At 40.3% G+C, this 22,912-nt stretch overlaps 1 protein-coding gene and 1 non-coding gene across 3 annotated transcripts in view; both read right to left on the bottom strand.

Moving 5' to 3' along the window:
- Nucleotides 1-5,350: 5,350 nt before the first annotated feature.
- On the bottom strand, nucleotides 5,351-5,423 carry trnam-cau. Its single transcript has one exon. It is a non-coding gene; the product is annotated as a tRNA-Met (tRNA).
- Nucleotides 5,424-7,319: 1,896 nt separating this feature from the next.
- The window catches only part of clmpb (CXADR like membrane protein b), an 87,965-nt gene continuing 72,372 nt past the window's right edge, over nucleotides 7,320-22,912 (bottom strand). For both annotated transcript variants that reach the window (XM_027161708.2, XM_027161709.2), the window contains 4 exons: nucleotides 19,797-19,964; nucleotides 15,031-15,153; nucleotides 14,710-14,851; nucleotides 7,320-12,863 (listed from right to left, as the gene is read on the bottom strand). In XM_027161708.2, coding sequence (XP_027017509.1) covers nucleotides 12,551-12,863; nucleotides 14,710-14,851; nucleotides 15,031-15,153; nucleotides 19,797-19,964 — 746 coding nt within the window. In that variant the 3' untranslated portion in view covers nucleotides 7,320-12,550. The remainder of the gene's footprint in view (nucleotides 12,864-14,709; nucleotides 14,852-15,030; nucleotides 15,154-19,796; nucleotides 19,965-22,912) is intronic.

The following is a 22,912-nucleotide window of genomic DNA, read 5'->3' as shown; positions in this document are numbered from 1 at the left end:
TTGGTAACATTTTCCTCACATTCTTTTAGAGTAGATAGAAATCTGGTCAGAAGAAGATCGGAAAAAAGACCTGGTGATGTTTCAAACCTGCCAGTTTCAGTACTTGCTCTACACCCATATCCCTTTTCTTAGCTGACGGTTTATGGATCTTTCTTGTTGTGGCTTACTTGTCGAGTTTTGATGTGTTGTGCAAGAGAGTTGAGATGCTTTTCTGCTCACTGCAGTTGTACAGAGTGTTTACTTTACTGCAACCTTCTTTTCACCTCATACTCAGCTACCGTATACGATCCCTTTAGGATTTTGGGTGTTTGGAATCAAAGGAACGAACGCAAGATCAAGCAAATGCTGACATTCAGAGGAGTTTGAAACATTCAGCCAAAGTGAAGTGTGATTCTGTTCATGTGTGACAAAAAACTGAATAAATTACGTGTGCGTCCTCATTGGTAGGAGTTTAGAAGACGATTCCTATTGTTTTCTCTTTTTTAATGATGAATCTGGATCTGACTTGTTTGTTATTCTTTGACACACTGCATTTTTTCTGTCTTTACCACATTCAGGATTTACTCAGCACTCTTCTGGTGCCTCCATGTGGCTGATGACTTTAAGTGCAGGATGGAAATATTATTAACTGCGTAAATGTGAAACCTAAATCTATTTGAACGTCTATATTTTACATCATCCATATGTACTGCAGATAAAATGATTCTGTGCTGAAAAGCTTTGACGCTAATGACCACAGAGTGTGTATAAACCTGTTAATACTACACAATATATCAGGAATCAAGGCTAAACTACAGTAAGCATCCTCCCCAGCACATCACGTGTCCATGTCACATTGCCCCATCCTTTACTTTTACTTAAATCTGGTAAAGATATATTATTGTTGTATTAAAAAAGGAGCATAATTTGGTGATTCATTTATTAATTATTTATGGGAAATAACATATAATATTAAACCTAAAAATACACTATTTAAAATTTAACTTTTCACACTGAGGTTTAATAAAATAAAGGATGTATAAGATCTTTGAATTCTTTTGAAAAGCTTTTTTAATTGATAATAATTGAATGTGCTGTAATCTGCTATATATGTATATGTTATTGTTCCTGTTATGCAATTAATAAAAAATACCTATTTGTTTGAACCTAAAAAAAAAGCAAAAACTTTTACTTAAGTCTTTGTTTCTGTACGTTTCATTTTCTATTTGCTTTTGTCATTGTTGTGTATATGATACGCTGTGTGTCCCACAGCTTTGCTCATAATCTGCATTATATCTCTCTTTTTAATGTATCTCTAGTTTTTGTTTATGGTTCTCATTACACGGTTTCAATAAATCGGCCGTTGCATCTGTTGCCTCTACGTAATCCTGATGTTACACAAATGCATGTTGTAATACGTAAAAAAAGAAATGTGTGTAATATTCTTTTTATATTGTAATTAGCCTAAGGGTGCCATTAGTTCTGAAAAGACTTACTGTAGATTAAATGGATTTAACCCTCTCTGCTCAGGGGGTCCTGCATTATGGCTGACCTTGCGCTCTGACCCCAACTTCCAAAGAATGAATGTCACTGTGCTGTGTATATATGGGGGTCACGGTGGCTTAGTGGTTAGCACGTTTGCCTCACACCTCCAGGGTTGGGTGGTTCGATTCCCGCCTCCGCCTTGTGTGTGTGGAGTTTGCATGTTCTCACCATGCTTCTGGGGTTTCCTCTGGGTACTCCGGTTTCGCATCATGGCTGACCTTGTGCTCTGACCCCAACTTCCAGAGAAAGAATTTCAGTGTGCTGTAATGTATATGTGACAGAATAAAGTCTTACAGACAGTTCTCTATTCAAGCTCTGCACTAAACATTTACAGCCCAAAAAGTTTTAACCTGATTAATATTCCTAAGACTATTTCACACTCTCAAATTCATTTCCTCGGAATCATTGGGGTTTCTGCTGAAGTGTCAGATACGAACCGAGACCTGAGATCGCTGCCCTTTGGGATGTGAATCCATTTTGTCATGCGTACACTGTTTAATCGGCTGACTCGGACATTTTCGTTTTGTCTGCAGTGGTTCAGAGTGGTAAGTGCAGACAGGTAGCACTGTGTATCGTAACTTAAGGGCCTTGCCAGGGGCCCAAAACCTTAGCTAGTGCTAACTTTATTACTGCTAGAGAAAAAAGGAATAAAGATATTATCCTCATGTGCATGATTTCATCCTCCAGGAAAACAACAGCAGCACAGAAACATTTACAGCATTTAGCGGACACCCTTATCCAAAGTGACTTACATTTTTTTAATTGATTTTATGCAACTGAGCAAATGAGGGTTAAGAGCCTTGTTCAGGGGCCTTGTTCAGGGGCCCAGCAGTGTCAGTGTCATGTTAGTGATTTACTTGAAGGCTGTTTCCTGGCAAAGGGGTCATGAAGATAAATAAAGTTATAATAATGATTTCTAAAGACCTCTGCATTTTCTGTCACACACACACACACTCTCTCTCTCTCTCTCTCTCTCTCTCTCTCTCTCTCTCTCTGTCTTTCTGTCATACACCACTCACACTCTGTCTCTCTCATACTCACATTCTCTCTCACACACACACACCCGCTATCTGTCTTTCTGTCATACACTCTGTCTCTCTAATACTCTCTCTCTGTCTTTCTCTCTCTCTCTCTCTCTCTGTCTTTCTAATACACACTCTGTCTCTCTCATACTCACACTCTCACTTTGTGTCTCTCTCTCTCACACACACACACACACGCTATGTGTCTTTCTGTCATACACTCTCTGTCTCTCTCTATTTCTAATACATAACCACTCTCTCTCTTTCTCTCTTTCTCTCATACACAAATTCTCTCTCTCTCTCTCTCTCTCTCTCTCTCTGTCCCCTTCAGCCAATCCTTTTTTCTCTTTTAAATTATTATTTAGAATGATTTCTCTCACAGAAAAATACATCTCTCTCTGGCCTTTTCATCCTCCAAAAATAAAATCTGCCAAATGCTATAAATGTAAATGTAATGTAAATGTAATATTACCAAACAGTTATCATACATTTGCACAGAAGAGATGAAGGTTCAGGCCAAAGAAGCTCATTGCTTCATTTGAAACAGCATGTAGTGCATGTTCGCTCACACGGGTAGCCTGACTTGCAATAAAACATCACAGCATACAGTCTGAAGTCCAGATCACTGTATCTGAGCTCAACAATGGCTTAAGGCTCTGAGTTACTGATCACAAGGTTGTTGCTTGTCAAACCATCACACTGGGACCTTCACTCTATCTGCTCTGACTCCAGCTTCGGTATATGGAGAAATAAATAATTTCACTGTACTGTATTATATATGTGTGTTTGTGTGTGTGTGTGTGTGTGTGTGCAGTAAATAATATTTTCTAATGTCTAATCTTTTCCTTCGACTGTATTTTCTGGATTATTTAATGCCTGTGTATTGATTTCATTAGACATCAATATTTACATAAAATAAGTGTTATGTAGAGCTGGGTTATTTTCTTGGTGCTTTTTTCAGATCATGCAAACTATGAGGACTATTTGAACGTTAGCACATTCGCCTCACACCTCCAGGGTTGGGGGTTCGATTCCCACCTCCATCTTGTGTGTGTGGAGTTTGCATGTTCTCCTCGTTCCTCGGGGGTTTCGTCCAGGTACTCTGGTTTCCTCCCCCGGTCCAAAGACATGCATGGTAGGTTGACTGGCATCTCTGGAAAAATTGTCCGTATTGAATGAGAGTATGTGTGTGCCCTGCGATGTCTTGGCACTCTGTCCAGGGTGTATCCTGCCTCGATGCCCACTGACGCCTGAGATAGGCACAGGCTCCCCGTGACCCAAGAAGTTTGGATAAGCGGTAGAAAATGAATGAGTGAGAGATCTAAAGTAATGACATTATAATGTCAATTTTTATTCTTCAACCCAATCAACAGAAATAACTCCCTTTTTCCATCTCTTTTCAGTGTGATTGTTGTTGATCTACTAGCTCTTAGTGCCTTATATCTTAGTGATATAAATTTACTGCTGAAAAGAGGCTTTTGTGACACTGGTATTGTCAGTGACATACAGTACAAAAATATCTCTCAGTAGACTTTTTTAATCATCCTCGTCAGGAATTGTGTTTTTATAAAATATAGTAACCATAAACTTTGACACAAAATGACATGAGCTAAGATATTGATGCAAAACGACATACAATTGACTTCTAAGGCAGATTAGAATCATATAAAAGAGACAATATTTACAGAAGGTAGCATTGAATACTGTCTGTCTGGAGATTGGTGTGTTTTTTGGTTCAGGATCCAAAGAGATACTGTAAGTTATCAAAAGTTGTAAGTTATAATGATCCCCAGGTATATTTTTAAACAGCGGTATCAACCGTGAAGAAATGCACAAAAGTCCTGAATGCAGCATATTTTTGAAGCATATTTTATTCAGTCAGTGTTGAGCAAGCAAAAATAGCAGCAGTCTTTGAACTATTCCAAGGTGCCATGTTTATGAAATAACTATTAGCATATCATAACTACTAGCATATCAGAACTATTGACAGCTACCTGCTTTTTTCTTTAAAGTCTTTTTTTCCCCATCTCCATTAGCTCGTGTCTATTTCTGCGCATTCTTTCCTGAAATGTCCTAATCATTAAACGGCTAATTTCCGTTCACAATCGAGACCTTTATAAAGTAATGCGCCTTGAAAGTTTCACTACATACTCTGTGAGTGAACCATGGTGAGAAATAAAATTGATATTTTATTATTATATTATTCGCAGTATCACTCTGATCCATTGGTCTCACTAGAACAAACATGAAATCAGTTAAACAGTTAAATCTTTCTTTACCTTGAAGATTTACTTTAGATGATCAGGTCTCATGCTGCACTATGAAGAATTATCGATATCTCACAGCGTGTTCTTTACAAAGATGATTTTGAAAAGCAGGCTTTAACATGTACACGTGTTGGCTGTTGTTCTCAATCAATAACTGAGCTGAAAATGTAATTGTACATTCTCAACATGGGCATGATAAGATTACCGAAGCAAATCGATTCTCTTGGCAGGGCTCAGGAGCACTACAATAGATCGTGCTGAAAACCAGATCTATTTTTATTTAGTGGATTGCTGAAACATGAAAAAAAACAATACAGGTAATACAATAAAGATCAAATTTCAGAGCTGCAACTACAGAAATCATATGACTGTGCTCCTACTTTATATTATTACATACAGTATCGACATAAGGGATGTAGCAGATGTGCAAATCAAATATTTAGCAGGATGTAAGCTAAAATGAAAAGGTATACATGTAAATAAAGTTTGAACATTTATTGATAAATAAAGTTTGAACATTTTTTTTAAAATAAATGTTGCCCCGTGTGAGGATCGAACTCACGACCTTCAGATTATGAGACTGACGCGCTACCTACTGCGCTAACGAGGCGGTGTACGCACATGTGACTTAATCCGTTTACAAAGCTCAAGCTTCGTTAGTTCTTAGTAGTTAATAGTTTTACAAAATTGTATCGTAACAGTACGATTACGAATGTACTCCGAGACGCACAAAATATTGTTTTTTTTTCGACAAATCTACACGCATTTTGTTTAAAAACTGACACTCACTGAGCTGCTGAGAGTTCGATTAGTTTACAGCTCAGTGGCGAACAAAAAGCCCCCTACTGGTCTGCTTTGGTACTGCAGTGAATTCTAGCTTTTTTTTTAATGTGCTTTCATTGGAAATAATTGAACCTCATGCTGTTAACAGTAACTTCGCTTTATATTAGGACACATTACACAAATCCTGCTGATTATTTTCCCAACAACACACACGACACCACACATACACGTTTTAACTCATATAAATTCAGTTTTTATTTTGCTTACAAAGCTCTTTTAAGTCTTAAATATAGATTTTTTTTGTCAATTAGGTCAAATGGTATTCATGGATTTCTAGAGAAAAGAGCCGACACTCCAGCTGTCTCTGATCATCTGTATCTAAAACCCACATGACACATGACTCATTAAACACACTTCTCCAACACCAGAGTTTCAGAGCTTCATGTTGTAATATTAAGCTTGAAACGTTTCTTCTGTGTTTCTTCTGTGTCAGAATAAGTTAAAAATAACAGGCCATAAAACTCTACACTTTGCTTTTATGAGCTGTGTCCAAATGAGTCTGCTCTTCAGACAGTGAAATGTGCTTTACATGTGGCCCAACGCATTGTGTGTGTGTGTGTGTGTGTTTGTATTTTTTTTGTCTTTTGAAAATAATCATAATAATAATAATAATAATACATTTTATTCTGACTTTCATGTGGCAGACAACCTACAGGAACATTCTTAAATAACACTATAGACTCTTTCCATAAACGTTCATAAAACCTCTTAAGACTCAGCATACAGTATCAGCTATCCATATATCATGACACTGACATCTAATTTATAATCATTTATCCATATATGCATTTCTGTCTTCCCGTCTTGTTTGTGCGTTTACTCTTCATGTACAAAAGGAGGCGCTATTGCGTAACAGTTTTAACCTGTAGACCGTTTTACGGTGGAATCACATCAAATCATAGAACATCACATCACACCACATCACGTCACATCACGTCACATCACGTCACATCACGTCACATCACGTCACATCACGTCACATCACGTCACATGACATCACACACGTCACTTCACACATGTCGCATCACACCACGTCACATCACGTCACGTCACATCACACCACATCACATCACATCACACGTCACATCACGTCACGTCATATCACATCACGTCACGTCCGTCACATGACATCACATGACATCACATCACAGCAGCAGAAAACAGCAATAGAAATATGAAAATTCTTCTTCTTCTTCTTCTTCTTCTTCTAACCATGTGGCATCGTAGCAATAACTTGTCTCATATCAGGACAAGTGAAACTATTTATTTATTTATTTATTTATTTATTTATTTATTTATTTATCGAAATGGGCTTTTTGAATGAACTCATTTTCCTCTGGTATAAATGACACTGAATGATTCACCGGTGCAATAAAAATAAAAAGCACTTTGAACAAAGTGAGCTGAATCATGTGAAGGTAATTTGAACCGAGTGAAGCAGAAAAGCCTTAATGTGAGCACCGTCTGATGATTTTACTCACAATACGGTGACCTAATAGCTAGAATTAAATTACAGGAATAAAAATGTCTCCTCTGTGCTGAAAACTTTAGCGTTTCATCAAAGCTTATGGTCCAAGGTGAAGTTTCAGGGATCATCACCTGAACCGATACAAACGATTCACCTGAACCGATTCACTTGATTCAAACGACACAAGAGGCAAAAGAACTTGTTGAATATTTTTATTTGCAAACAAAGTAGTAATATCTCAGAATCCGTAAAAATATACATTTTTTTTAAGTTGTGACGGATTTATTTACAAGACTGGGTCACTTTGAGAACAAATGGACCGGTTTGGAGAGAAAAAAAATACCATAAAGCTGAAGTAAGGGAAAGTAAGGGACATTTACTGGAGTCTACTCATCCTCCTCTACAGTCTGTACTAACACTGAGGTCTGTAATGAAGAGAAACTGAATGGAACAAACTCAGAGAGAAAGAAAGACGAATCTCGGTGAAACAAAGAAAACACCACTTCAAAGCGAACCCAATATCTGCTCCAATAAACCATATATATTTATCTTCATCTTCCTTTAAAAGAGAGAAAGATTCTTTTTATTAGTTATAGGATTACAGTATTACATTAAGTTCCATCACCTTTAATAGATCTGTGGAATGATTTTTTATTTTTTTGGATTTGTGGAAGTCGTGGCGTTCTGGGAAAACCAGACGTTTTTTACTAAGGCTGCTTTCTAAATTGGTGTCTTGGTGTCTTCCTGCAAAGATCACGATCGAGTCAAACAGTCTGACTGAAGAAGTCATGTCGTGTACTGTAGCTGCATGACAGAGAAGATAAAATAATCTAAATCGAATGTAGTTTGTGATCATATCAGGGCTGTAAAAATGTCTGTGATGCTCCTGTGCTTTCATCATCACCATCATCATCATCATCATCATCAAAACAAAGAAGAGCACTTACACACTCTGTAGAGATGACAGCAGACTGATTTGAAGAAAATACTTTCCAGCGTGAGGGTTTTCCCAGGATGCAACAGAAATACGCTCAGATTCAGTCATTTAGCAAGTTCTCCAAAATGACCCGGAAACCATCAGTGAGTAGACAGAAGTTAGTCAAAAAGTTTAACAGTAGCAGAGTTTGGACTAAACTCATAAAGCAAGTTATAATAATAGCATGAGTAAGCCAGCGTTAATGTTAATGCTGTACACTACTAACTAGCACAAGTGTCGGGCTTCTACAATAATGATGTACAGTAATCACTTCTCTTACTGGAAACCAGCATCCGTGAGCGTCTTTTAAAAACCTCACCATTCCCACAACATGATGATCAAATATGTCGAATATGATATTATAGAAATCTCGAGCCATGTTGGAGTTTGCGTATCAGTTCCTGATGCTCGAGCGAGCGAGAGAGTGTGAAGATGTAGAGCCGCCTGGAACAGAGACTCATAAACTGGCTAAAATGCCACCTGAGACCCAGAGAGTCCGATGTGAAGAACAGATGGAGGAAAGCTTGTTTTCATTTCCTTGGGTCCGAGTGCTGGTGCAGAGACAGCACACACACACACACACACACACACTCATAAATGGTACCATAAACAGATGAGGAGCCGGGCCCACAGAGAAGGCTGTTGGAGATTCAGACAAACACACACTTTTGTCATGAGGAGCGGTTTGATGTGTGGATACAGTGTAGTGGAGTGGGGTTAAAGCTACGCAGCGTCTTGCCCGTGTTCCCTGCTGGCTCAGCTCCATACTTCATCCTCCACCCTGCTGACAGCACATCCATCACACTTAGCGATGCCACTGCACCTTGCAACACCGTGCTGCAAGCACTCGCTTAAATTGGAAGTAAGAACACAAGTGTGTGTGTGTGTCTGTGTGTGTGCGAGAGAGAGATATATATATTGTCTGGCCAAGTGTGTGGACATGAAGTAACACTACTGTGTTTGTGTGTGTGTCTGTGTGTTTTTGTTTGTGTGTGTTTGTATGTGTGTATGTACTGTATATGCATACAGTATGTGTGTATGTATGTGTTTGTTCATGTGTGTCTGTGTGTGTTTGTATGTGTGTGTGTGTGTGTTTGCGAAATAGAGACAGTTCTTTTTTGGCCAAGTTTGTGGTCATAAATAAAAGTAAGACTACTGTGTGTGTGTGTGTGTGTGTGTGTGTGTGTAATACAATTATGGAGTAAGGTTACAGGAAGATGTGAAATCAAGCTTAGACGAGCAATCTATGGGAGGGTGAGTTGTGTGTTTTTTTTAGTTACTTAGATGCATAGATGCCATTAGAAATTACAACCCCAGTTTTTGCATGTATTATTAAACTCGTATACTCTGGACTGGATTGGACTGGACTGGATTGGACTGGACTGGATTGGACTGGACTGGTCCCTTGGCTTTAATCCCAGCCTCTAAACTCAAACACATAAATCTTCAGTAAGTACTTTATCCTGATCAGGGTCATGCTGAATTTCAGGCTATATATAAATTATAAAATAAATCTCAATATAAAGCTGTAATAAATATATTGTATAACCAGAGGTGGAAAATGCACTGGGTGAGAAATTATATTTAAAGTCAAAATCTGGAATCCAGCCAAAAAACTATAAACAACAACAACAACAAAAAAGATTTTTACTAATAAAAAAGAAGCCAATTAAAATGTCCTAATATTGAAGTTAATATTAAAAGTTAATCAAAGTTTTTATTAATATAAAAAAAAAACATTGATTTTTGTTTTAATGCAACTATGTTTTTCTATGTTTGCTTTTTGTGTATATTTTGTTTTTGTTGACAATTGTTAAAAATCAATCATTAGCATGCGTTAGAACCGGAGTTGAATTCTAGCCAGTTATGCTAGCTACGGGACTCCATGCTAATCGACCCTGACATCAGCAATTTAAACGAGTTAACTTGATTAAATACAGACAGCTCGTTATCAAATTTATAAAAATGTACTATTTGGGTTGGAGAAGGAGACGTCTCATTTCGAGTGTTTGTACGGTACATTAGCAAACCGAAACACGCACGCAACATGTTTACTATAATAAAGAACGAGCGTGAGTTTGATGTATAGCGTAAAAGTTTGAGGTAAAAATATAAGGAGTAAGAAGTCATTTAATAAGATTGATATATAATAATAAAGTACAATTCCACCACTGCATATTAATGTTGTTTGCTGGGACTGAATGTGTTCTGTTCAGTGCTAAAAGAAAGGAATCCGATATAAATAAAATATTACCGATCACGTTTAAATAATGCCAATGAACTAAATCTCTGTGAAATTGATTTTACAATTAAATTCCACCCAATAATTTATGAATAAACAAAATGAACGAAAACAAAAAGAACTGCTAAATCATAGAGACTGATAGTGTAACGATTTACGGTGTAATCTCAATATCTAGTTTCACCCAGAACTGGAGTCCTTCTTCCTGTCAAGATTTCATCCTCATCCTTATTTCTTTTTCTTTCCCTCCACTGTCACCTCTGACTCGGGATCTAAATCCCCATCCGTATTTCTTTGTGCCTTTTTTTTTAAATCACTCTAGCTGTAATTGAATAGAAAAACTGATGTGAAAGTCCAGACTGAGACTCGATATGGATTCTAATGAGTCCAAACAGACAGTGAAAGAGAGAGACGCTGTTATTTGTCATTCGTAACGAAGAGACTAGTTCTAGTGGCTCCCAGAGTAGACTGACCCCCTAAATAGTCCTTAAAAATGCTTTAGTATTCATTTACAGTATCTATGTCAGTTGATCTTGACAACCGCTCATTCATGTAAAAGGATATTGTGTGTGATTAACTATTCATATGTACAATATAAAACATCGTATGTACTGTACACTAGATCTAGATGAAAGGGAGCAACTGCCTTGTGGTCCAACCTCGTCCTCGCCGTCCAGCCTGCACAGGGCCGGTGCTTACAAAAAGGTTGGCTTTGGGGTCAGCAGATGCACAGGATAGGTAAAATCTCAAAGGCACACAACATAGGCTACTTGTGTGTTCAGATGCACCTACATGGTTGGGAAGGACTTCGGGACGAGGAGAATGACCGGCCCTGTGGCAGCGCTGTCCCGAGAACCCGACGAGTCACTGACACAAAACAGGCAGCTGTCTTCTTAAAGCATGATCGGAAAAGTCCTACACGAGAACCTCCATGCGCACCGGTGCTGTAGATAAGTTCCTGCCGCTGCCAGCTCTTATCCACAGCACGGTGATGTTACCATATATTCAGTTATTTGTGCCTCGAGTGCTAGAAAAGTATCATTGGATATTCTAGAAAGGAAACAAAACAAACAAACAAAATACAACGAATGGCTACATTGGTTAAAAAGACATTCAGGAATATTTCCGCTCAGATTTTTTCCCCCATATTTCAGAATTCTTAACAGTTATTTGGTAAAGCAATGAGAGTTAAAAAAAAAAAAAAGTTGAGCGAGCACGAGAGCAAGACACCTGTACATAACGTCGTCTAGAAATGTAAATCTGCAAAATATCGATGTTATGTGAATAGATGTAAAAAAAAAAAAAATTGTTTATTCATTCATTCATTTAGTTAGTTATAACCAGTACCTCTGGGATCGAAGCCCCTGGATGGGACATCCGTCCTTCATGGGACTCCATACATACACAGATACATACATTAAATGTGAAATTGGTGAATTTGTCCCACAGTGTTGTGTGTCAAACATGTGCCGTAACCGAATACCTGGCAACTATTATGACAAAATCATAATTATTTTTTCTTTATGTGCTGCAGTGTGCATGTGGTCACTGGAAATGCCTCTTATTCTCTATAGGGCCTGCACTGCATCATGGGAATCAGCAGAAGTTTTAATGGACTGTCTTCTCTCTGACGCTCTCATTTTAACGACTCCGCACAGGAATCCACCAGTGATGATCTTTCTACGGGGAGAGCGTCAATCTGCTGTTGTTAATGCTTTCTTTTCTTCTTTCTTTTTTCTCCCATCATCCCTGATATTTCATAAACTCGGCTTGCCCTGGCTTTCTCTGCCCCTTCACTTTCAATAAATAAATAAAGCGTCACTTGGGGCAAATCTTTCCAGCTCGTCGCTCAATATGCTTCCTGAAAAAAAAGAAAAAAAAAAAAAACAATAAAGTGATAAAAATAACATAAGGTAAGTTCAGACAGGCAGAGAGCGCAAGATGAAGAGACGGAGAAAGAGCAATAAGGAGTGACACGGCAATGTTTTTCTCTCTGTACAGTTCAGCAGTGGGCGGGCAAGCACTTAAAAAGATTTCATGTATGCATTCATTTAGATTTTAGATTTTATAGTATTAATTCTTCTTATGCTTGTTTTTTTTCTCTCATAATTTCTTTTAACGGTAGTTGCAATAGTCGACATATCTGCAGTTAGATGAGTCAGTGTGTGTTTCCTGTCCAGAGATGTTACTGGATCTTTTTTCTTGCCCCTACACAGTCTGAAAGGCTTTGCTCTGTGGGGGCATCAGGACCCCTGTAGTGGGCACCGCGAGGCCCACTGGTGGATTAGGCAGCCTGAATTTAGGGGTAGTGGGCGGTTCTGGGGAGGACTGCAAGAACTCCGGGGGTTGACCGTTCTCCTTGAGGGCGCAGATGGCCGGGGGGCGGGGTCGATGGCTGCGTGGAGCCGTGCTGTGCACCATGGACTGGGTGGACGAGGCACCGGAGCGAGAGCTGCCCGAACGAGAAGATGACAGCGAGTTGGGTTTTACAAGCTTAGCTTTGGGAGCCTCCGCATCCTCCCTATAGGACCAAACGACACAGATATAAGTCCCAGGTTAAGAAAGTGATACAAAGGTACAAATCGTCCCAGACAAGCAATCTTTTCACAAAGGTGTCACTGAGTCCACTGTGCAAGAGAAAGCTAAACGAAGCCTAATTATCAAAGATATAACTCAAAATTGAGTGCATTCCTACTCATTAAGACAATGGAAAATACACATACGGAATTTAATCCTCTTTTTTCCTCTCCTGATAACGTCTGTGCAGATGAGGATCGCATCCTTGTTGTGCATTTGTATTCAGAAATGAGCAGCACTCACTACAGCACGGAGGATGTGTAATAATGAATCAATAAGTTTCTTGTTATTCTAAAAATAAACATATCAAATTAAACGTTGTTTTCTGTGTTTCTTGGCCAACTGAAGTCAAAATAATTGCTGGTAAGCATTTTATTAACCGCTGACTGAAACCGCTTGTTCAACTGTGAAAGAAAATCTGATACCCCGATTTGGGACGCAGCCTTACACAGTGGTGGACAAGTGCATGCTATTCACACCATTGTGTAGCATAAATAGAGTGAGTTTTGTGTTCACAGTTTGAAAAAAAAGAAAAAAAAAATTTCCAAAAAATAGAATTTTGGAAACTAAACTCAACATACACTCAACACTCGCAGCTTTTCTTCTACAGCAGAAGAGAGGGGGCGGGGCTACACGGGGGTGATGCTGGGTTCGAAAAACAATTCGAGGTATCCGACGACACTCCTGTGTAATGTCTTTAAAATAAAAGTATAATTGTAAACTATAATTATAAATTATAACTTGTAATGTCTATAAAAAGTAGGCCATGTTGTGTGATTTATTTTTTAACATTTAAAAAAAATAACAGTTTTTCCGAGGGTAGAGTTCACGCTTGTACATTTACAGCATTTAGCAGGCACACTTATCCAGAGCGACTTACATTTTATCTCATTTTTATACAACTGAGCGTTAAGGGCCTTCCTCAGGGGCCCAGCAGTGGCAGCTTGGTGGATGTAGGAATTGAACTCACAACCTTCTGATTGGTAGCCCAACACCTTAACCACTAGGCTACCACATCCCCACTTCTACATCTATAGTAGTTATTAAAAAATGCTTAGTAAAAAAAAATGGAGAGGATACTACCGTCATTAAATTCGTCCGCAAGTCGGCAGAGTGCACAGGGCACAGTGTCGGGGCATAATGTGTGGTAAGTCATTTGGGGCGCAGCTTTCTGTATTGTATCAGTTATTATCACAGATATGATACAGATTAATAAACACTGATCCAGTGACATCCCATATGAGTGTTTAATCTATCTGAACTCGATTATAGAGCTCTGTGAGCATGTTACCTGAGGAATAATATAAGCTCTAAGCCTCAGTAATGCTCCAAAATCCATTGGGGCACCTTACTGTGAGGTCTTACTGCCACAACACTTCACTCACAATGCAGTATAAGACACACAAACACACACACACACACACACACACACACACACACACACACACACACACACACACACACACACACCCTGCTTGACTAGTGGCAATACTATTTTTCTTGTCCTTTCATTGTACTGCCTTTATTTTGTCTAAATAATCTTTAATCTCTGGACTTTTCAAAGTACCCTGTGTGAAAATGTAATTACCCTTTAAATTACTCAATCAACCAACCAAATGTAACTAATTACTGGGGATTAGTCCCATCCAGGCTTAATAACTGCCATTGTGGAGTGTAAACACTTCTTTAAGAATCTTTAAGAAATCCTGAAAGGCGCAAATACTTTTTCACGGCATTGGATATATGAGTAGATTGAACAATCGGGTATCGGATAAAGGACGGAATCTAACCTGATCTCATTGGGTGTCTCCTCCTCCTCGTACTTCTTTTTCTCTTTCTTGCGGAAGACCAGCCAGATGATGAGGATGATGATGAGGACGCCGAAGGACACGCCGACCACAGCACCGGCCACCACGCCTACACCTCGCACGTCTACACAGGACATGTTTTTAAATAGATTTATACTCGACAGTTCCTGTTATCGCTTCACTTATAGCAGTCGTTCTCTCACTAGCATCTTATATATTCATCTTTGTTCTGTAACAACACATCTGCGTCTCTTCTCTTCCCTTATACACCCTGACCCCACCCACTCACACAGGTCCACTCACACTGCATAGTAACTTCAATGATACAGTTCTCCTCTCCCACGTCGTTGCTGGCTGTGCACCTGTACACGCCTGAGCTCTCGTGACTCAGGTTCCTCAACGTCACAAACTCCGGGTTCTTCAGATCTGCAACAAAGAGGGACACAAAAGCGAATCAGATTAAACAATGTGACAGTTGGAAATTCTGACCAATCTGTCCTCACCTTACATTTAACTCCTCCATTAGCAATAAGTGAAGTGAAGTGACGTGACGTACGGCTAAGTACGGTGACACATACTCAGAATTTGTTCTCTGCATTTAACCCATCCAAAGTGTGCACGCACACACACACACACACACACAGACACACACACACACACACACACACACACACACACACACACACACACACACACACACACACACACACACACACACAGACACACACACCCGGAGCAGTGGGCAGCCATTTTATGCTGTGGCGCCCAGGGAGCAGTTGGGGTGGTTCGGTGCCTTGCTCAAGGGCACCTCAGTCGTGGCCGGCCCGAGACTCGAACCCAAAACCTTTGGGTTTACAAGTCAGACAAGATGACCATGTTAGTAACATTTATCATCAAAATCCATGCTAATCTCATTTCGTTCTTCATTTCTCTTATGAAACACTCCACTTCCTCCCTCCGCCTCTACTTACAGTACCTCCCTCTATGCCTTCCTTGGTTTCTACCTCCCTAACTACCCTACTAATACCCCCACTCCACCTTCCTACCAACCCTTTCATATGTGTGACTTTGTTGTGGGATGTTGTATAGTTCTCATATTCACATTTTATTACTAGCTACTTTTAAAAAAAAGTGTTCTTTCAGCTCCAAATAATGGAAACTATTGCAGCTTGTTTTTTTTTTCAGAATAATAATGAGATTAGCGGTAGTGATGAAAATCCACTGAGAAGAAAAAAATGCGGTGCCTGGACTAAACGCGGACACATTTATTGTTAGTATTTTAACAGATTACAGAAAAACAGGCTAATTTTCACGTCTTAAAGTCTTCAGGCTCAGAAAGAGAAACTCAGAGAAATAATTGTTGAATTGTTCTTTACACCAAACCAACAAGAAATACGTAGCAAATGGAATAATTAATAAGTAAAGCTTTTATGAGGTGTGTAAAGAAAATATTCATTCATTCATTTTCTACCGCTTATCCGAACTTCTCGGGTCACGGGGAGCCTGTGCGTCTCAGGCGTCATAGTGCATCGAGGCAGGATACACCCAGGACGGAGTGCCAACCCATCGCAGGCCACACACACACTCTCTCATTCACTCACACACTCACACACTACAGACAATTTTCCAGAGATGCCAATCAATCTACCATGCATGTCTTTGGCCCGGGGGAGGAAACCGGAGTACCCGGAGGAAACCTCCGAGGCACGAGGAGAACATGCAAACTCCACACACACAAGGTGGAGGAGGGAATCAAACCCCCAACCCTGGAGGTGTGAGGCAAACGTGCTAACCACTAAGCCACCGTGACCCCATAAAGAAACCAAAAATGTTAAATTATGTTAAATAAATAAATATATATGTACACATTTCTTATCGGAAAATGTGTGAAATTTAAAAGTTATTTAAGAAAAAAAATCAAATGATAAATATAAGAATATCAAATAATGTTAAATGGCATCTTAAGAAAGAAATCTTATAAAAATGTCATATTTTAGGTTAAGAGGATGAAAACAGGCTAAACGCTAATTATATTACACAAAAGTAAACATTAGATGAAATTAATAATGTTAGTTGTTAAGTTACAACTAGGAAATGATACATAAAGTAGATACACATTTTTTATATTTATTCTTTGCTTAATTCCAAACTATAAGAGGAACACACATTACTGGGAAATGTAGTTAGCTAGCTGCCTTCTGGGTAAATTATGGGATGTCAGCTTCATCATCCTCTGAATTGCCATAACTGCATGTCATCATGCATTAATGAATATACTAATATCATGAGAATGTGTGAATGTGAGTGTGTTTTAGTGTGTGTGTGTGTGTGTGTGTGTGTGTGTGTGTGTGTGTGTGTGTGTGTGTGTGTCAGGCTGATGAATGCCTCTGCAGTGCCTCCAGCAGATGAACAGTTCATGCGCTCCTCCACCTGTGATGAAGCGCTCGTGTCCGCAGCAATACGCCATGATTTAGGAGCAGTGACTGGACGCCGCTCAGAGAGACTCCGGCCCGAGAGCCTCATCCATTTACTCCTCATCCTGCGCTTACTGCTCACTCGCTCTACTTCTCCCTTATCCCTCGCTCAAACTAACAGCCAAAGAAAACTAATTAGGATGAACAGGTGGTGTTTGGTGCAAGTCGTTAATTGCTGGACTCGGGTGAGGGCACGATCCAGCAGAAATGAGCTTAGTTTAGAGATGTTTAGAGATGTAAACAGGTGCTTTACACACACACACACACACACACACACACACACACACACACACACACACACACACACACACACACACAAAGTGATTTAGGAATAAATCACAGCCTCTGTACTACAGAGACACTGTACTAAACTTCCAGGTTTTCCACTGAATGAATCGAAGTAGTTTAAGGAGGACGTGAGGGCTTGACAGAAGCTAAACAACATGAAAGTTTCAGCTGAAACAACGATTTAAGGATCATTCACGAAAACACACTGTCTCTGTCTTGGAGATCTACGATGTTTGGGCACGATGTCCATCAGGAATCAGAGTAAGATTTAAACAAAGACGGTTATGTTGGAATGCAATTCTGAGCTAAAGTCAGGTTTATATTGTCAGGTTTACGCTCGGACATTGGCTGTTGATACTCTAGGGCAGTGGTCCCCAACCCCAGGCCAGCGGACCGGTACCGGTCCGTGGACCAAATGGTACCGGGCCGTCCAAGGAACAATAAATTATTTCCATTTTGTTTACTGTGGTGTATTTCTCTCGGGTTTGTGCGACTTTCCATGGACGAGAGGTTAACCGGGAGCTGAGAGACGTCACCTAAAGCCGCACCAATACCGCGCATGCGCAAAATATCATGCTATCGGGCCGGTTTTAGGTGACGTCTGGAGCTGAGCGGCTGCAAGCGGCAGTGGTGTTGTAGCTTTGGTGTAGAGAAGGTGTGTATCGCTCTTCTCTCTGTTCACCGGTACTTTGTCATGTTTAACAGTGCTTGGTGTACGTGTATATCGTGTTTGCTCAAATTTAACCCACAAATTAGCAAAACTGAGCACGAAACAGACGTCGTTAGAAAGTTAGAAACTCTGCCGGTGTTCTGGATTAAAGTCATGGCGGAATACCCTGAGATTGCCACCACAGCACTTAAATCCCTATCGCCATTTCCGACATGCTATCTGTGTGAAGCGGGGATTTCTGCAGTGACGGCAACCAAAACAAAACAACGGAATAAACTGGACATAAGCAACACACATCGGGGAGTGTTTTTAATTTTAATTTAATTGTATAGCCGCCACCCCCCACCCTCAGCGGGACGCGGTAAAATTATCAAACATTGACCGGTCCGCGGCGAAAAAAAGGTTGGGGACCACTGGTCTAGGGGGCGTTCCGGCATGTGTTTTTGTTTGTTTCATGTTCACGTGTCCTGGCCCCGCCCTAGCCTTAATTCCTTCCTGCCTCTGCACACCTGTCCTTTATGTGTCTCTAATTGTTTCCCCTATTTATCCATCATCGTCGAGTACGTTATAACAGTCTCAGTCAGGTATAACTGTCACTGCCTGTCAGAACGTGTTCGTCTCTGTCCTTGATTTTGATTTTCGGTGCCTCAAGTCTTAGAATCTTTTCCATAGTTCGTGTTTCAGTTTTATTTCTGCTCATCTTACCTGCCCAGTATCCCCAGTGTTTTCTGTTTCCCTCTGTGTTTCCGGGTATAAATCGTGTCCGTATCGTTATCCCTGCTTTTGGGTTTGGTTTTTACACTGACACAAAGGTTGAGCAAAGTTTACTTAAATACAAGCACTCATTAAACCAAAATGAGATGCAAACAGTCATGTGATGTGAACCTGTGACCCTGTGAAGTGCAGGGAAGCCGGCGTGTCCATGACAATGTGACACAAGTTAGTTACTGTTATAAACAGTAGTTTATAGCAATACTAAATTGAGAGCTTCACTTAAGCTGAACAAAAAACCAAAAAACTTTGACCTGGTTTCATGATCACGCTCGTGACCCGTCTTGGACATCTACACTGTTTTCAGGCAATTCGTTGATCATCAGAGCAAAAAAAAAATATATATACACCTTTAACTGCCCACTTTGGGATTTAATCTTGTGTTACAGTCAACTGACACAAAAAATAAGTAAGGAATAAAAAACATGGGGGTTTATTATTCATGCTAAATAATCAAATGTTGGCCTGATCGATTGAGTTATTTTTAGCGCTATGATGTCATACTGTTCTACTTTCTACAATCACATAATCTTATGTAGCAGTAAAGGCTAAAGCAGTTAAGGCTCAAGCCCCAAGCACAAACAAGCTGCTACTGTTGGGCCCTTGAGCAAGGCCCTTAAACCTGCGTCTCAATTAGCTCCCTCGAATGCTGAATCAGCACACCAAATACTGGGGCATTAAAACCCTGCTGTTAGAAGAAAATATTGAAACCATTATCATGTGTGACCCTGAGCGTAATTCCTGGAGACTCCTTTCATTACAGTCCATAAAGATCTCACGTTTGCCTTTCTGTAAACATCCGTCTGTAGCGTAGAGGAGGGTACTTAAAGAGACCTCGGTGTAGCTCGTGTAGGTGTCGTACTCACCGATTAGAGCAAACTCCGGCAGCTTTCCCACGCTTTTGCCCATGTCCAGGACTCTCTCCCACTTATAGTAGATGGGGTCGGAGCCGTCTGAAGACTTACAGCTCAGTTTCACATCGCTGCCCTCCAGCAAGTGCCCTTCCATCCAACACCGGGGCTTAGACGGCTTCACTGCAGTGCAGAGAGAGAGAGAGAGAGAGAGAGAGAGAGAGAGAGAGAGAGAGAGAGAGAGAGAGAAAGAGAGAGAAAGAGAGAGGAACAGAAAAAAGAGATTTGTATCATTTATTGAATGAACATGTGGATGAGCAGGGGGCAGGATAGGGAGTGAAATGAGAGAGAAGACAGAGACAGAGAGGTGGGTGAGAAGATGAGATAATTAATGAGAGAAAAACAAGAAAATATGGTATGAAGAAAACGTCAGAGCACTGAGGAGAAGTGGGTGGGAGGGATGGATGGATGGATGGATGGAAAGTAAATAAATAAATAAATAAATAAATGGAAGCAGATCAAATGGTCTGTCTCATGCAGACCGTCTGTAGAGTTCTGCGCCTCACTTCAGCTCTGTATTGATGCTGTCTAGAACTTCACACGCAAACACTTGTGTACAAATGTACAAACACACACTTGAAGTAATAGGAGGCTTTGATTTCTGTATGTCATTTTGTGTGTGTGTGTGTGTGTATGAGAGAGAGAGAGAGAGAGAGAGAGAGAGAGAGAGAGAGAGAGAGAGAGAGAGAGAGAGACGCTAAAGCAGCCAAACTTACTGCTCTGTTGTGTACAGTTAGTGTGTGACTGGAGGCTAAATTCTACACACAGGCAGAACACAAACATAGACGAACACACACACACACACACACACACACACACACACACACACACACACACACACACACACACACACACACACAGCGAGGGAAACAGTGCCAGACCATTATCTCAGTGGCAGAGAAAATATGCAAATGCTCGTCGCCCAAAATTGAGAGTGTCACCATAAAGCTGACAGCAATTTGTAAAGACCTTGAAGTTTATCCACTGCAATGTCTTCATACACAGAGAGAGAGAGAGAGAGAGAGAGCACGAGAGAGAGAGAGAGAGAGAGAGAGAGAGAGAGAGAGAGAGAGAGAGAGAGAGAGAGAGAGAGAGAGAGAGAGAGAGAGGGTGGAGCGAAGTAGCTCAGGATGCCAAAGAGAAAATGATAATTTCTCATTTCAAATGAAAATGAAAAGTTGCTTTTAGTCTCTTGTGCTCTGAACAGGACTCCAGTTGTTATTCCTGCACACACCCAAGTGAAGCCCAGCTACACATCCACCCATCCACTGCTCTCTTTCATTTCTCCAACAATTCATTAAGTGTTTTCTGTATGCATGAGTCACACTGCAAAACCGACAACTCATCTGTTTCTAATGTTTTATTAAATGCTAATGAATGTTTATTGATGCTAATGGGATATTATTAGAATGCTTTGACAATATTGATAACAACCAGCTGAGAGAGAAAGAGAGCGAGAGAGAGGGGGGAGGAGACAGACAGATCAGAGAGGGACAAGAAGAAGAGTAGAGAAAGAGTAAGAGAGCGAGAGAGGCAGACAAACAGAGAGACTAACATGGAGGAAGGTTGACAGGAACCAAGAGAGAGAGAGAGAGAGAGAGAGAGAGAGAGAGAGAGAGAGAGAGAGATTGAGAAGAGATAGGAAAGAGAGAGAGAGAGAGAGAGAGAGAGAGAGAGAGAGACAGAAACAGAGAGAGAGAGAGAGAGAGGGATAATAAGATGGAGAGAGACAGAGACATACAGAGAGAGAGAGAGAGAGAGAGAGAGAGAGAGAGAGAGAGAGAGAGAGAGAGAGAGAAAGATGGACAGAGACAGAAAGGGACAGAGACAGACAGAAAAGAGAAAGAGAGAATGAGATAGAGAAAGACAGACAAACAGAGCGAGCAACATGGAGGTCAACAGGAAGAAAGATAGATAGAGATAGAGAGAGAGAGAGAGAGAGAGAGAGAGAAAGAGAGAGAGAGAGAAATAAAAATGATCTTACTGTCTGTTCTTGAACACGTGTAGTGGTTTGCGGCTTCTCGCTGTGTAATTGTCATTAGATCACATTAATCTCCTCCTAACAAAGTTTACCAAATACGATTATGATTAAAAATTCACCACAAAGGAAAACCCATCGCACTTCATCCCCACTTCACGCAGCTCGGCTGCAACCTGAAGCCTTCAGAATTAAGTAGAAAGTGAGCAGAACCCTTTGACCATCACTGTTTCCGATCCTCCGGCGCTCGTGCTGAAGCGTCTGTTCCGTCAGACAACAGCTTGGCAACAACACGCGCCATCTAATGGAAACCAGATCTGCTGAAATATTATCACAAGAAACCTCTCTTTGTCTCGTGCGAACCCGACCGGAAGCCATCTTTCTCTAGTGACATGACAAGCTCTATTCATTCTCCCAACACCTCAGTGTTCTCAACATCCCTCCATACACTCGATCGTAATAATGCCTGGTATCGCTATGATGGTACTATGTAAAAAATTCTCAGTGGATTCGAACAATTTAAAGATGCCAATCCGCCTCAGGAACTTTTAAAGCATGAGGAGAAAATGCTAAGTCTATGCAACCGAGTGGAGGCAGGAATCAAACCCCAAACCCTGGAGGTGTGAGGCAAAAATGCTAATCACTAAGCCACTAAGCAAATGGCTTAATTTCTGATCTCATTAATAGATAATTATTCAAAATCTGAATTAATGCTAAAATGCTAACAACTAGCAGCTAGACTGACTTGTAACCGGCTTGGACATGCCCCTATTTTTCTGCCCTAGCACCACTGCATATCTATAAAGTCTCACACAAGACGATCAGAGATAGTGAGGATACATGACAGGATGATGATAGACAGAACATGTTCCAACTCACATCTAAGTCTGTTTTGGTGAGAACATGTCACTTATGATATCGACAAAAACGTTTTTGTTAAAAAAATCTCCATCTTGCAGGGTTTCCCAGGCGACCGCCCGTTATTTAAATTTATTTGGACAAAGGAAAAAATAGAGGAGGAGTTTCATCAAACTGCGATATCACGTAATTTCCTTTAACATAAAGCTACAAACAGATTCGCACACGGCACGTG

Source organism: Tachysurus fulvidraco, chromosome 13, assembly GCF_022655615.1.
Source record: "Tachysurus fulvidraco isolate hzauxx_2018 chromosome 13, HZAU_PFXX_2.0, whole genome shotgun sequence".
NCBI classification, from domain to species: Eukaryota; Metazoa; Chordata; class Actinopteri; order Siluriformes; family Bagridae; genus Tachysurus; species Tachysurus fulvidraco.
The sequence above is the reverse complement of the archived record's forward strand: the minus strand, read 5'-3'. Positions and strand labels throughout refer to the sequence as shown.